Genomic DNA, 15,644 nt, shown 5'->3' on the forward strand with positions numbered 1-15,644 from the left:
CCAAGTATTCAACTTGGAGAAGAAATAGCTTGAGAGACAAATCAAAGTGTATTGAGAGGTATCAATAGAGAAGATTTACGAGACAAAGTATCTCCATGGTTGTAAAGTTCAACATATCCACCTTTGGAATGATTTATGTAGGTACTTCAATGTATAACTACGTCTCGGTTCACAAATACATGGTGTTACAATTGGTTTCAAAGATTTCTTTTGCCACTTGTACTTTGGTTATAGTTACATCCATCCCAAGGCTAGCACTTGAAATACTAAAAGCAATGTGTACTATTTATACGGATAGTCTTTACTTAAAGCATAGAAGGATGTGTCAAAGAAAACATAAAGAATCACCTCTTGAATAATTGCTATACAAGTCCTCATCTTGTAGCTTCCTACGAATTTCTGCTTCAAACCTTTCCAAGGAGCTCCATTCATGATATAGGTCCTGCCACGAGAAATAATGCACATCTCAACAAAATGTACAACATTAAGACAACCTCCCATATTAGTATGAAAATGACTCATAGCATTCAAAATTGTACCATCTTTGTAAAACTAAAGCTATGTGTTATGATTTATTAGCACAATATTGCACACTAACAAGTAAAAGCTAATGGACTATTGAACTTTGAATTTTTATTTGAACACCTATAAGCCACCTTAATATCACTTCTAGAAAAATAAAAATATCCTTGCTCCTGCAAATTATTACCATGCTCTATATCTAGGAACCAAGAAAGTCACTATTTCATTTCTCGTTCTCCTTCTCTCAATGTCTCTTTTTTTTTTTCCGTAATGGATGTTATATTTATAAAGTACTAAACGAAAAAAGAGTTACAAAAGTCATGGCAAAGACACAGAGGAAATTACCATATGCCAGGAAGGTAAGTCCTCCCGAGGAGTAATTCAGAGTGCCGAATGAGATCTATCTGCCAATGCAAGAGACCTTTAAGCCTAGCAATATGTCCTTGAACATTAGAGGCTGAATCAAAAAGAAAAGCATTCCCAATGGTCCGATTGTGCCAACATACCCGATATCTGAGAAAGTGAAACAAGATCTTCATATGCGACTGTGCCGGTGTGGGGTATTTGGGCCGCACAAAACCCAATCAAAAGGGCTTAGCGAGAAACCAACCACTGCTCGCCAAACCACTGACAAGAGTGACCAGATATTCTTAGCGATATAGTAGTAGTCTAAGGCAGCAATGGCAAGAAATATGTGAGCATTGGTAACATAATTGTCTGAGCCACTTTGAAGTGAACATGGAAGGGCCAAGCCTGTGACTTCCAATACAGAAACTTAGCTACCAGTTTCTGTGAAATCCACTCTACTAGTTGCTTTGGCCGAACATCAAAACCCAAAGCGTACCCAAGATGCGTGACAATGGAACCACGGGGAACAACCATTCGCTGCCAGTCCAATGACTGCAAATCTGACTCCGTGCAACTGAGAATGGCTGATTTCAAAGCATTGATATGAAGACCAGAAGCATGACTAAAGAGAGTCCAAACATCTAATGCTTTGCGAAGATTATCCTTGTCCTCTCTCTCTCTCTCTCTCTCTCTCTCTCTCTCTCTCTCTCTCTCTCTCTCTCTCTCAGTTGCAATGGCTCCCTTAAGACAGATGTAGGTTATTTTGAGGATACTTTCAAAGGTATAGACATTGCTATGTATACTGAGACACATCAATGTAAAGACAGCCGTTTACCTGATGTATATGGATACAGATGGGAAAGTGTATATCGCCCTCAGCCTAGACGGCCTGGAGGGACGAGGGGATCAGGAGGTGTGGCAATTCTATTTAGAGAAGAGCTCCGAGATACAGTCCAAGTGGTACATAGAGATGTAGAGGCAAGATACATGTGGATCAGGTTACGTACAAGCAGAACTCGCGACATGTATATTGCCATATGCTATTTTCCCCCTGCATACTCTAAGTTTGCCCCTAAAGAGGCATCCCCGTATACACCACTATATGAGGACATAATGGGATACATGAGAATTGGGGATGTTCTACTAGCAGGAGACTTTAATGCACGCACAGGAAACAACCAATCTGCTTTCTTTGACACTAGTGATGAGATGTTCAGAGATATTGCATTAGATGAAGTGGGATTAGTTAGATCAGCCCAAGATAGAGAGAGAACAGAATATGGAACACACCTACTGGCACTAGGAAGTGCACATGGTTTGGCCATCCTTAACGGGCTACCACAGTGGCCAAGATCTAATGGCTTCACATGTTGGAATAACAAGAAGGGGTCAAGCACAGTGGACTATTTGATTGGATCACCCAACTTGCTACCTGACATAAAAAGTTTTGAAATCTCGGACAGACCAATTGGATTAGTAGCAGACCATGCTATTCTAGCTTTCACAATGCAATATGGGCATATACATGAAGCACAGTCACATATACCAAAATTACCACGCTATGATTTTGTGGAAGCGACCTCACACATATACAGCATTACTGTGCGAGATGCATTGAGGGAGCTAGACACACAGGCCTCTCTGGATGAGTTTACAGGACAGTTGGCCGAGATAATACACACTTCAGCAGCATACGCTTTCCCACACACTACACCGTCAGATAAACCTCCACGAGGTAATGCTCCACAGAATGGCTGGTATGATGATGAGTGCAGAGAGACACGAGCACGTTTTCAGCGAGAGCTGGCACTTGGTATATGCACCCATAAGCATGCTCGAACACTCTTCAGACGGTTGGTACGCAAAAAGAAGCAGGAATACTTGAGCAGACTAGAAACAGAAATGTATTCCATGTTCTTGGGGCAGGACAGCAAGAGAGCGTGGAAAAAGATGCATGAGAACCAGCCACCCCTACAAATTACTAGACCGGATGATTGGCATGGATATGCTTGCACACTCTATGATATCCCTGGCCAAGAGCCCATGCCACTCCCCTCAACCTCAAGACCAGCAAATTGCAGATTTTTCACAGAAAAAAAAGTGAGGAATGCCATATGGAAGCTGAAAAATGGAAGAGCCCAAGACCATGAGGGTTTAGTGGTTGAACACTTCACGCATGCCTGTGATATTCTGGCACCAACGCTGGCTCACATCTTTAATAGGGCAGTTTGTGAGGGATTTCCAACCTGTTGATCAGACCATATTATTGTGCCGCTCTTTAAGAGTGGAGACCCCGCGCTACCTAGTAACTACCGAACTATCATGATTGGACACATGCTGGCCAAGATATATGGCTCTATCGTGGAACAAGCGTTGAGTGAATGGGCCGAGATGCATGGCCTGAGGTCAAAAGGCCAGGCTGGCTTCAGGAGGGGACATACAACTCTAGACCATATCTTTACGTTGAGGGCAATCATTGAAGAAGGCAAGGCATTCAAGAAAAAGATCTATTGCTGTTTTGTGGACTTTCGCAAGGCCTTTGACACAGTGCCACGTGCTAGACTCATGAAAAGAATGCAAAACATTGATGTGCCCGTAGAGATACAGTGGAGTATCTATGCCCTATATGAGACAGTGACAGGCAGAGTACGAACACCTGAGGGCATCTCAGATACAGTCAATAGCACCATTGGGGTGAAACAAGGCTGTCCACTTTCACCGACACTTTTTGGGCTGTATATAGATGAAATTTCAGAATATGTGGATAGGACAGGTGGGGCCGGAGCCAGCCTAGTTGGAGTGCTGATACCATTACTGCTTTATGCTGATGATATTGTACTTATATCTGACTCACCTGAGGGACTAAATAGACACTTGGATGCATTATCAGCTTTTTGCAGAGATAGAGATCTTAAGGTGAACCTTGGGAAAACTAAAGTTATGGTATTTAACACTTCAGCTGCTTGGGTGACAAGAGCTGAGCACCAGTTTACTTTTGACGGAGAGCCAGTGGAGATGGTTAGGCAGTATGTTTATTTGGGGGTCACATTGAAGGGACCACAGTTCTCTTGGAGAGAGACATCAGAGGCTCGTTTGGCAAAAGCATATGCAGCCTTAGGGGCATTGGAGAGGCAATGTGCTCACATACAATTCCATGAGCCGCGCACCAAACTGTGGCTTTTTGACACCTTGGTTACACCCACACTCCTATATGGGGCAGCTATTTGGGGTCCGAGTCTGTTTCACACGAGGAGACAGCCTTTGGGAGACCAGGATGGACCAGAGAAGGAATACTATGATGGATGGGAGCATATGGAAAGACCACTGGTCATGATGATCTCACGCATGATACGAGCGAAGAGCTCGACCCCACATGAGATTATCAGAGCTGAGTTGGGGGCATCACCCATGGTGGCTGAGGCCTTGGTTCAGGCAGTGACTTTCATACATAGACTATGGGACTCCCCCAAGATAGATACCCACGGCTAGCCCTGGCCTCTTCTAGACAACTAGCAGCAGACGGTGACAGACACTGTTGGTATGCTCAGATGAGCACATGGATGCGTCTACATGGTCTGCAGATTGACAGACTACCCCCCTTTGACTATAGCCTGGATTGCCCTACACTTGACCTAAGCCGATCAGAGCTAAACCATGTGATTAGAGCAGACATACTGAAGTTAGATACGGAGAAGACCTGGATCCGACCCCCCTCGCCCCATGGCACGAGGATGGCACACTACCAGACCCACTTCCTCCAGGTATCTGAGGATGGTTTCATCACCCGACCCAATTACATGGACACACAGCTGCCTCATGGACTACGCACAGCTATTGGTCAGATCCGCACCTCATCCCACCACCTGAGGATTGAGACAGGCAGATGGGAGGGTATACAGACAGAAGAACGCATATGCCCACTATGCGACAGAGAGCCAGAGACAGAGGAACACTACATCTGCCGATGCACTGTATATTACGACATACGAGGTAGATACCACTGTCTGTTTCGAGAGGGTTTTGGACCCCTGAGACGGATCATGCAGTATGAGGATCAGAGATGCTTGGGATTTTTCCTCTTGGAGCTCCAGAGGCGCAGAGCAACAATTCTACGGAGTAGGAGGCCCCCACAGCTCGGCTCACATAGACAGAGAGCAGTCACTGACTTTTTCATGGATACACGACAGAATATGGCAGATACCACTACTACTGCCACACAGCCTACAGGAATACATCATCATTGGACCTCATCTTCTGTAGGTGTCCCTTTGGATAGAGCAGTGGCACTTAGCCGGTCTAGGCGCCCACGTCCACCCGGACGAAGGCCTAGACATCCACATTACAGACAAATTAAAGCCATCATTGAGCGCCACAGGAGACAGATGCCAAGACGCCTTAGCTATGCAGAGATACACTTCCCTAGAGAACAGACATATCATTGATGGAGGGTTTTCCTTTCTCTACTCTCACTTTCAGATCACTGACATGTTTCCCTTTATGGGACACTATTTCATTTCATTTCATTTCCTTTTCAGTCTTATAGGCATGTTCTTCATCTTTCTTCTCGTTCTAGATGAGAAACACACCATCATCATTGTATGTACTGTTTTGGTCTCATAGGCCACATTGGCCTTTTAGAGACGTTAATATACTCTCTCTCTCTCTCTCTCTCTCTCTCTCTCTCTCTCTCTCTCTCTCTCTCTCTCTCTCTCTCTCTCTCTCTCTCTCTCTCTCTCTCTCTCTCTCTCTCTCGTGACAGGATGCTTGCGTCGTGACGACTCTCTCACGTGACGGATGCTGGCGTGACGATTCTCTGACAGATGTTGGTGTGACGACCCTCTCCAATGGATGTTGGCATGACGGCTTCTGACCATTTGTGTTGTGAACCAGTCGTGTTTTGTGTCGTGGACCAGCAAGCGTCAACTGGTAGCAAACGTGCAAAGAGGTTGACAAGAACGTAGACCAGCAGACGTCAACTGGTAGCGGGCGACGGATAAGCGACCTCTGCAGGTAGCGGGCGATGCGTGACGGGCGACAAGCAGCAGGCGGCACCAGCGGGCAAGCGTCAAATGTGACGGGGCAGGGTCAACGAACCCACCCACCTCCCCCCCCCCCCCTCCCCCCCCAATCATTTCATAAATTCTAACCTTTATTTTCTTTCAAATCCTTTCTTGAATTCCTTCTCCTTGGCGGAAGTTCATACGCCGAAGACACAAATCTCAGATCTGTGAAGATTCGAGCCAAAAAATTTGAGGCTTTTCCCAGATTTGACATCATTTATTCCTTCAGTGACTTTCAAGTCAAAAATTGTAGACATTGCGAGCAGTGACCCAAATTAATTTGGGGATTTTGCCATATTAGTCAAAAATTATCCCCTTTGAGCAAAATTTCCTGACATTAGATCCCAAAAATTTGGGGCTTTTCATGTATTGCCAAAGTTTTACTCAATTGGGTCAGATTGGCTGACATTTATGTAATTTTGGACTTGAAATTTTGGGGATTTGCGCAAAATTTGATAAATTTCTGCATTTTTTCCTATGTGGTGGTTGTTTCATGTACGAACAATAGAGATTTATTTCTGGTTGAGAAAGAACAGCAGTGTATTTTTCTGGTTCAGCTTGTGCTTCTGCAGATTAGTGCATTTACTCTTGTGTTCTTGATAAAATGGCTACAACTTCTTCCAGTTTAGACATCAAGAGTTTGATGGAGATCAAACAGTTTGATGGTCATGGCTTTGACCTTTGGAAAGACCATATGCAAGGCATTTTGTTCCTAAAGGATTGTGAGGATGCTTTGCAGGAAGATAAACCCGTACTAATGTCTAATGCAAATTGGGCACCAAAGTAAATAAAAAGGTTGTGGCTTACATAAAGATGGGTATCACTGATGACATTCTGATAGACATTAAGGGTTTAGATACAGGTTATGCAATATGGGAGAAGCTGAAAACCACTTATGAGATCACCACACCTGTTAATCAGATGCACTTAATGTGCAAGTTGGTGAATATGCGATTGGATGAGTCAAAACCTACAGCTGAGTATTTGAGTGCATTTACAAGGATTCTAAAGCAGCTCAAAGATGCAAATTTGGACTTTGATGATAAGTTGAGGGCGATCTTTTTTATCATGACACTGCCTAACTCTTGGGAGACCTTGGTGGTTTCACTCAGCAATAACCCCAATCTCTCATATGATGGGGTAAGGGGTTCTATCTTGAATGAAGAAATTAGATGTATGTCTAGTGGAGAAGGCAGCAACTCAGCTTACAATGTAAGAGGCCGAGCGGAAAAAAAAAATGCAAATGCAAGACATAGAAACAGAAGCAAGAGAAAAGGAAAGGAAAAGAGTGATATTACTTGCTATCACTGTGGTCGGAAGGGCCACAAGAAACTTGATTGCAAGTACTACAAGAAGGAACAAGAGAGAAAGAAGAATCCAGAATATATAAAGAAGAAGAAAGATAAGACAGATGCATCGGAGACAACCAAAGGCAAAGAAAAGACCAATGTCGCCTCTAGTGTGGTCATAGAGGAGCTTTTAGATACACAGGCTGATGTATTATATGCACTTGATTATGATGCCCTTGTATGTCACATGCAAGATATGCAGATTACGAAGGCTGATGTGATTGATGCACTTTTGTCAGTTATGATGGTGTCGCTCAGACTTGGATTGTAGAATCTGATGCCTCTTTCCATGTAACTCCTTGCTTGGAGTGTTTTGCTATATTCAATGCACGCAGTTATGGAGAGGTGTATCTTGAAAATAACCATACTTGCAGCATTGATGGGATTGGCACAATACACATGTCTTTGGACAATGGTCAAAAGCTTGTGTTGAAAGATGTTAGATATGTGCATGGCATTAAAAAGAGTTTACTATCTGATAGTCAGCTTGACTTGCATGGCTACACCACATTGCTTGGTGGTGGTTTGTGGAAAGTGAAAAAGGGTTCCATGCTAATTGTAAAAGGAACCAAGAAGGGCATTTTGTATTGTTTGCACTATAAAGCCTTGAATGGAAAGTTTCTTGCAGTTGCTAAAATTTGCAACCACTTGGAGTTATGGCATAAGAGATTAGGCCATATGAGCCAAAAAGGACTTGATGTCCTTACCTCTCTAAAGAGGGTTCATGGAAAATGCTCTAAACTTGATTTTTGTAATGAGTGTCAGTTTGGAAAGCAAATAAAATTTCCCTTTTACTCTGGTGTCTCTCGTAAGTCCAATGTCTTGGACTTCATGCATTCTGATGTATGTAGTATGCCCGTGAAATCATTGGGTGGTGCTGTATATTTTGTCTCCTTTATAGATGATTGTTCCAAGAAGATTTGGGTGTACTTGCTAAAAAATAAAAGTGAAGTCTTTGCTGTTTTTAAAACTTTTGATGCATTTGTGACCACTCAAACAGGTAGAAAGCTAAAATGCTTGAGAACTGATAATGGGGGTGAGTTCACATCGACTGAATTCAAGTCCTTTTGTGACTTGCTTGGTATTAAGACGGAGCTTACAGCCCCTTACATCCCTTCTTCAAATGGGGTGGCTGAAAGATATAACAGGGCTTTATGTGAAAGAGTGTGGTGCATGCTGTCCACTGCTAATCTCCGTCGTGCATTTTGGGAAGAGACACTCAAAACCGCGGTACATATTTGCAACCCCTATCCAAACAGGTCCTCGAATAATGGCATCCTTGAGGAGGTTTGGTCTGGCAAATCGGCCTCATATGACCATTTACGCATATTTGGTTATGATGCTTTTGTGCATGTTAAGGATGAGCTAAGAAACAAACTTGACCCAAAATCCACCAAAGGCATTTTCATGGGCTATGGTGAAGAGAGTGATTTGGCTAACAGAGTGTGCTTACCTCAGTCCAAGAAAATTATTCGCAGATATAATGTTGTGTTTAATGAGGCAAAATTGTTGAAAGGCTCTTTAGCCTCTAATAAAGATCTAAAAAAGGTGAAGTTTCAAAGTTTGCAAAACATTGTTGCACTGAGTACTACTAAAGTTGGATACATATCAGCTACTAAAGCTTCTAAGGAAGCTATATGGTTGAGCAGACTTACAGATGATCTCGGCATGTCTATGGGTACCGCAAAAAATGAGCCTCATGGTGCTGTACCATAGGCTGAAATTGATGATCAACCGGTTATTTTTGAGCCAGATGATGATGGACAGCAAATAGAAGCACAAGGAGGTCATGGACAGCAAGATAGGCTTGCTGATTATGAAAATGCAGGTGCTGGAAATGAAAATGAATGTGCTATACAGCATGAACAACATACTGAAAATGGTTTACAGCAGCCAATAAATGCTGAAAATAATATCCCTCCAGATATAGACCCGATTCCTGGAAATGTTGATCATTGGGTATGCAGGTCTACACACGTAAGAAGGCATCCACATAGGTTTGACCCCTCCTTGCATTATGTGATGCTTACAGATGAGGGTGAGCCTCTTACATACAAAGAGGCCGAGTCATGTGAGTTCAGTAGTAAGTGGAAGCTAGCTATGCAGGAAGAGATTAAATCTCTATATGCAAATGATACTTGGGAACTTGTGTCATTGCCTAAAGGAAGGAAGCCACTTCCAAACAAATGGGTGTACAAAGTAAAGACATATGATGGGAAACCCAAGACAAGGCAAGACTGGTTGCCAAAGGGTATGCAGAGAAGGAAGAGATTGATTTTCAAGAGATCTTCTCACCTGTTGTAAAGATGACCACTCTATGTGTGCTTTTTGCTCTTACTGTTGTATTGGACTTAGAGCTGAATCAAATGGATGTAAAAACAGCTTTCTTGCATAGTGACATTGATGAGGAAATCTACATGAAACAACCCGAGGGCTTTGTAGTTCCTGGAAAAGAGCAGATGGTGTGTAAGCTAAAAGGCAGCTTGTATGGGTTGAAGCAAGCACCACGGCAGTGGTACAAAAAGTTTGACACTTTTATGCTATCTCATGAGTTTACACGCAGCCATGCAAATCATTGCTTGTACATGAAAAAGGATACAAATGGCAGCCCCATCATACTTGTTTTGTATGTGGATAATATGTTGCTAGCTGGGAAAAGAATGACTAGCTTGGATGCTCTCAAAAATCAGTTGAAATCAGCTTTCTCCATGAAAGATTTGGGGAATGCAGAGCATATTTTGGGCATGAGGATTCATAGAGATAGAATGCAGAAATTGTTGTTTTTATCTCAAGAAAAGTACATTGGAAAGTTACTGGACAAATTCAATATGGCTGAAGCTAAGCCTTTTGGGGTACCCTTACCTCCTTATCTCAAGCTTAGCAAAGCCAACAGCCCAAAAGATGACGTGGAAGCAAATGCTGTGAAGGGAGTTCCTTATGCATCAGCTTGTGGCTCTCTTATGTATACTACGGTTGCTATTCGTCCAGACATTGCTCATGCAGTAAGAGTTGTTAGCAAATTTATGTCAAATCCTAGCAAAGCACATTGGGAGGCTGTCAAGTGTATTCTTTGATACCTTAAGGATACACAAAGAAAAAGTATTTGCTATGGGCAGGGTGCACTTAGTTTCCAAGGTTATTGTGATGTAGACATGGCAAGTGACTTAGACACTCATACATCCACCGGCAGGTGTGTCTTTACCGTTGTTGGTGGGGTTGTTTCTTGGTGTTCCACGTTGCAGAACATTGTTACACTAAGTACCACTGAAGCTGAATACATATCAGCTACTGAAGCTTCTAAGGAAGCTATATGGTTGAGCAAACTTGCAGATGATCTCGGCATGTCTAAGGGTACTGCAGTTTTGGGATGTGATAGCCAGAGTGTTGTGTATCTGGCTAAGAATGCCATGTATCATTCACGCACAAAGCATATAGATGTGCGATATCACTTCATCAAACAGATTCTGAAAGATGGTCAAATCACATTGACCAAGATTAAAACACAAGATAACCCTGCAGATGTTCTCACTAAAAGACTAAGCAAAGCTCAGCACGAGCATTGCATTCGACTACTGGGAGTTGACTAGCTAGAGGTTCACATCTAACCTTTAAGTGGGAGGTTGTTGGGATAAAGGCCCGATAAACCCCGTGTATAGTACACACACATTGTACATGTGAATGCACCCTTTACGTGCCCTAAGTATAAATACATTTTATTCTTTGTGTACCAACACATTGTTGGTACACTCTAATCGACTCGTACTATCACTTTGCTCATTCATTCTTCAGCTACCACACTCTCTCACTCGCTGACTCCTATTCGACTTCTATCCCTCTCAGTTGTGCTCTTGTTTCAACATGTAGGATACTCGTTCGAGCTGAAAGCCTATCGCTTGTTCAATCCTTGGATGAACAAGGTGATTAGTCCGAGAAATGTAGTTTTTAATGAGACAAATATTGTGCAACCTACTGCACTAGCCTCCGAGCCGATTCCTCAACTCACATCATGAGAGATAGCATCATCTAAGGCAAGTCAACTATCCACTCTTGACCCATCTGAAGAGTCTTCAACTCCTTGGCCTCCTCCTAGGGACCTATAGGCTGTTATCTCACTAGTATCAGCTGACTATGTGGAATTCGAGATTCTTTAACCAGATTTCAACCCAAAAGGCTCAAGCAGATCTGTCCAACTTGCATATACTGCCTCATTCGTATCTGTTTGCACAACATGTTGCCTAGCACACGCAGAGCTAGAGAGTTAGCAAGAGACTCTAAAGCATCCCTAATGGCATGAGGCCATGGAAAAGGAGCTTTAGAGCATTGACTAGTGGCATGAGGCCGTGGAAAAGGAGCTTCAGAGCATTGACTAGAACCGATCCTAGACTTTGGTGGAAAAGGAAATTCAGAGTCTTGACTAGAGCCACGAACCTGGACCTTGGTGGATTGTTCAAGCTATAAAAAGGTCATTGGGACTAAGTGCATCTTTAGGACCAAAATGAAAGCCGATGGAACTCTGGATAAATATAAGGCTCGCCTTGTACTGCAAGGTTTTCGACAAAACCATGGCATCGATAATGAGGAGATCTTTGCATCCACAGCACAGCTAACAGTAACATCATTCTGACTGTTAATTGTGCTAGTCACTCACCATAGTTGGCCCATTTATCAGATGGACATCAAAAGGTCATTTTCAAACAGTTATCTTCAGGAGAAAATTTATATAGAGCAGCCTCTGAGATTTTCTCTTGTGAAGCATATAAGGTCTTTCATTTAAAGAAAGCTCTTTACAAATTGAAGCAAGCAATGTGAAGCACATAAGATCTTTCATTTGCAGAAAGCTCTTTACAAATTGAAGCAAGCAATGTGATCCATAGTTGTCAAGTATGAAAGGTACAATATGGTACGGTACGATAAAATACAATACTAAATGGTACCTTATGATTTTATAAGGTACGGTATGATATTAGTACGGGAAAAAAAAACATGATTTTTTTAAAAACCATAAATCATTAAATGATAGAATACATGTTTAAAGTGGAAATATCCATTTCATTACAAAATAAGATGAAAACATTAATGTGACCATCATGATCGCATGAGCTGCGCAAAACATACAATAGAACTACAATCTAGTGTATCATAGTGGCATCGTGCATGTGGATACAATGATAGTAGATACAAAAAAAACAGAGACCTATGAATCTATGATGAGGCATCACTATCATCATCACCATCATCATCACCATTATCATCATCATCATCAAAACCATCTCAGTGCTCATCAAGAGAGCCTGAAGATAACTCCTCGGCATCAAATGATGAGACACACTCATACTCATTACCATCATCATCAAATGGTAGCTCTCTAGGTGGTAGCTGTGTAGACAAGGGAGAGATGTCATCATGAGGCATAGGATGTGAACTACTAGAGCCCCGCCTTACATATTTCTGCAAGCCACTTGAACCACCCCTCTCGATGTTGGAGGGCATCGAATGACCATGCCCTTGCTACCACATACTCGAACTCCTCGCCACAAGCACGCTGATTATGAGTGTCACGAGTGTCCAATGCTATAACCTCTCTTTAGAGCTCTGCAAAAAATCATCTCCTCATCCACCTCCTGATGTACACTCGAAAGAGTGTCACCCGCCAACTTGAATGTGTCAATATTCACATACACAATGCACGTAAGATTGTAAATCCTAAAGTCTAAATTGTAAAGTATAAACTTCAAAGTTCAAAGTTTAAAACAACAAATTTTAAATTTTATGGTTAAGTGTTTAAACTTTACCTACTTCAGACTATCCATGCTCATCATAGCCCTCATCATGCGTAAGTTAGAGCGGCAATAGGCTAGCCACTCTAGTTGTCATGTGCTAAGCCAATTGCGAATCTTTGTGTGAATAAGAGAATAGGCACTCCACTTTCTCTCATATGCACCTAAAGAGCAATCCTACGCAAGGATCCTCATGGCTAAGGGCTAAAGGGTCTCCAATGCATATCCAAATTTTGCCACTAAAATAAAGGCTCGACAAGTGACTCTCTCCTCAAACAAGTGGGAAAAGCAAAAGTGGCATGCCCTCTCTAATCTACATAGCATCCTTTCTCCTCCAACACTGCATTGTGGTCATTCACAAGGACCGCATGAGCCAAATAAGTAAGTTGGTCTGAATGAAACTCTCTATCATTCATGACCACCACCAACTTGTAGGCCGAATGTACCAATGCGGAAAAACCATGGATGGGCTTATGCATCCATGCCCATCTCCTCTCTGGTATCTCTAAAACATATGTATGGTGTGTCTCTGTGATCTCTGTACAAGCACGTGTCTCCATCAATGCCGCTCTAAAGAAGTAAACAAAAAGACCCATGGTGGACCCCTCGCAATCACTCATATGTAACACCCTATAAAAGAAAGTCACGACAATGACAACGGCACAAACTTTTTGCCAAAACTGCTCATTAAGGCACAAGCGTTGCATGGCTTTGGTCTCCTCTGTCTCATGCTCATCCCACTCATTCCATAGACTAAACACCACTGTCGAACCACAGCTCATAAAGGCGCTCTAGCAATAACCACGTGTCAGCAAAGCGAGTTGAAAAAGGCTTCTTCAACTCCAGTGTGCTATGATCACGATACATCACAAGCACCTTTACCTTTACCGTTGTCGTGCCGCTACGCACACGCCGTATAAAAAAATCTAGAGTGTGGCTTTCTTATTGATTTAGAGAGCCAATGCCATTTTAGATAGTAGTGTTAGTATCCATGGTTCAAAAATATTAGATTTTTGGATAAGTTTTAGCCAATTTTTGACATTTTAGATATTATCTCTTATAAAAATCCATAAAATAGTAGACAACTTCTAGATTAGGATGACATGTAAAAGAAAGCATGTAGCTTTCAGCCAATTTGAGAGGATTTTATGTAAAAAGAGAGATTGACAAAATCGCGCGACACGCGATCGCTATTTTCAAGCAGTGAACAGCGCTCCGAAGGGGGAGATGAGGAGTGATCTGACAGAATTCTCGCTAGGTGTGCTAGTATTTTACCCTCCTTTCGAAGCCAATGGATGCATCAAATTGGTGATCTGAACTGCATAGAGGAAGGTATTATTTTATACACGTTTTTGTCTACAAGAGTTTTATCTTCTCATAATGCTGAAAGAAATTGACAGGCTTCATCTCTGTTAGTATTCTTCTACATTTTCTAATTCTTTTTTGGGAGTATTTTTTTACGTCTTCAATTTCTTCGAACCCCTTCTCTTATGTCTACTCCTCTCCCTGAATCTACCTTCACCCTGCTATCTCCTACCCCCGTGGTGGACTCTCGACACATACGCACCGACACCGTATTGAAGGAAGTTTATGATATCATCAGAGGTGAATTCTGGAAGATATTTGGGCTGATTTGGGACTAATATCTTTAGTCGTATTCAGAGAATCAGGTACAATATTGTTCTTTTAATTCATTTCTTACTCTACAGAAGACATCTTGTCAAAGTATGCAAGTATTATGTGCCCCTATGGCAAGGCAATGTTTGTAGATCATTCATAGATGCTTTGAATTGAATTAAGAGAAGCTTTTTCTCTTATTTCTTAGCTATGGTAACTTATCCTTATCAAAAACTCAATTCGAAGCTCTCTTGACGCAAGTCGCTTTGCCCTACAAGCCTTGTAATTGACTCATAAGCTTTTCTCCCTAACAGTCTACATTGAATGTAATCATACAAAGTTTATTTATGCTATGGCATCATGTATAAATAATGGGATCCAGAGTTATTTATGATACATAACAGCATATTGTACTCTTTTTTTTTTTGGCTCTTAGAGTCAAGAAAACAAGCTTAATTTGAGTTAAAACTTATGAGATAATACTCGTGATCTTTGCTAAGAACATGCAATTGGAAGCTCTATCAACATCTTCAAGAACTTGGCTTGAAACCTTCAACTCTTCTCTTATCTCTACCATCTCTGGAGTCTAACCTCTTGAAACCCTATACATTCTTTTCTCTCAAACCCCTATGATTGACCGTAAAGTACCTCTTGAACCTTTAAACATTCACTATAATCTACTTATCTCTTGAAGACACATCTCCATCTATCTTGTCCAGTTTCCTTACTAAACCCTAGTGGTGACCTTTAACCCTACGCGCTGCGACATTGGTAAACCCGACATGAAGGTCAGTGTAAGAGAACTCCAAGATGGGGGATTCTTCAGGAGATACTCTACAACAGGTTCGTGCGCATACTGCAACAGACTCAGCAACAACAAATCCAAATGTTACAACAACAACAACAAAGGCAAGACGAAGAGAAGATTGATTCCACACCTATCAAGGCCCTAGAGGAAGTTGGGCGAGAAT

The 15,644-nt window shown here is 42.1% G+C and overlaps 1 protein-coding gene across 1 annotated transcript in view; it reads right to left on the minus strand.

Annotated features, from left to right (window-relative positions):
- Positions 1-15,644, minus strand: part of LOC148034072 (protein PSK SIMULATOR 1-like) — a 207,740-nt gene that overhangs the window by 79,373 nt on the left and 112,723 nt on the right. Inside the window, exon 5 of the mRNA XM_087682064.1 lies at positions 349-442. Within this exon, the coding sequence (XP_087538190.1) occupies positions 349-442 (94 nt within the window). The remainder of the gene's footprint in view (positions 1-348; positions 443-15,644) is intronic.

The sequence above is a fragment of the Lygodium microphyllum genome, chromosome 7 (assembly GCF_053477565.2).
Source record: "Lygodium microphyllum isolate KBCC chromosome 7, Lygodium_microphyllum_v1.1.10, whole genome shotgun sequence".
NCBI lineage: Eukaryota > Viridiplantae > Streptophyta > Polypodiopsida > Schizaeales > Lygodiaceae > Lygodium > Lygodium microphyllum.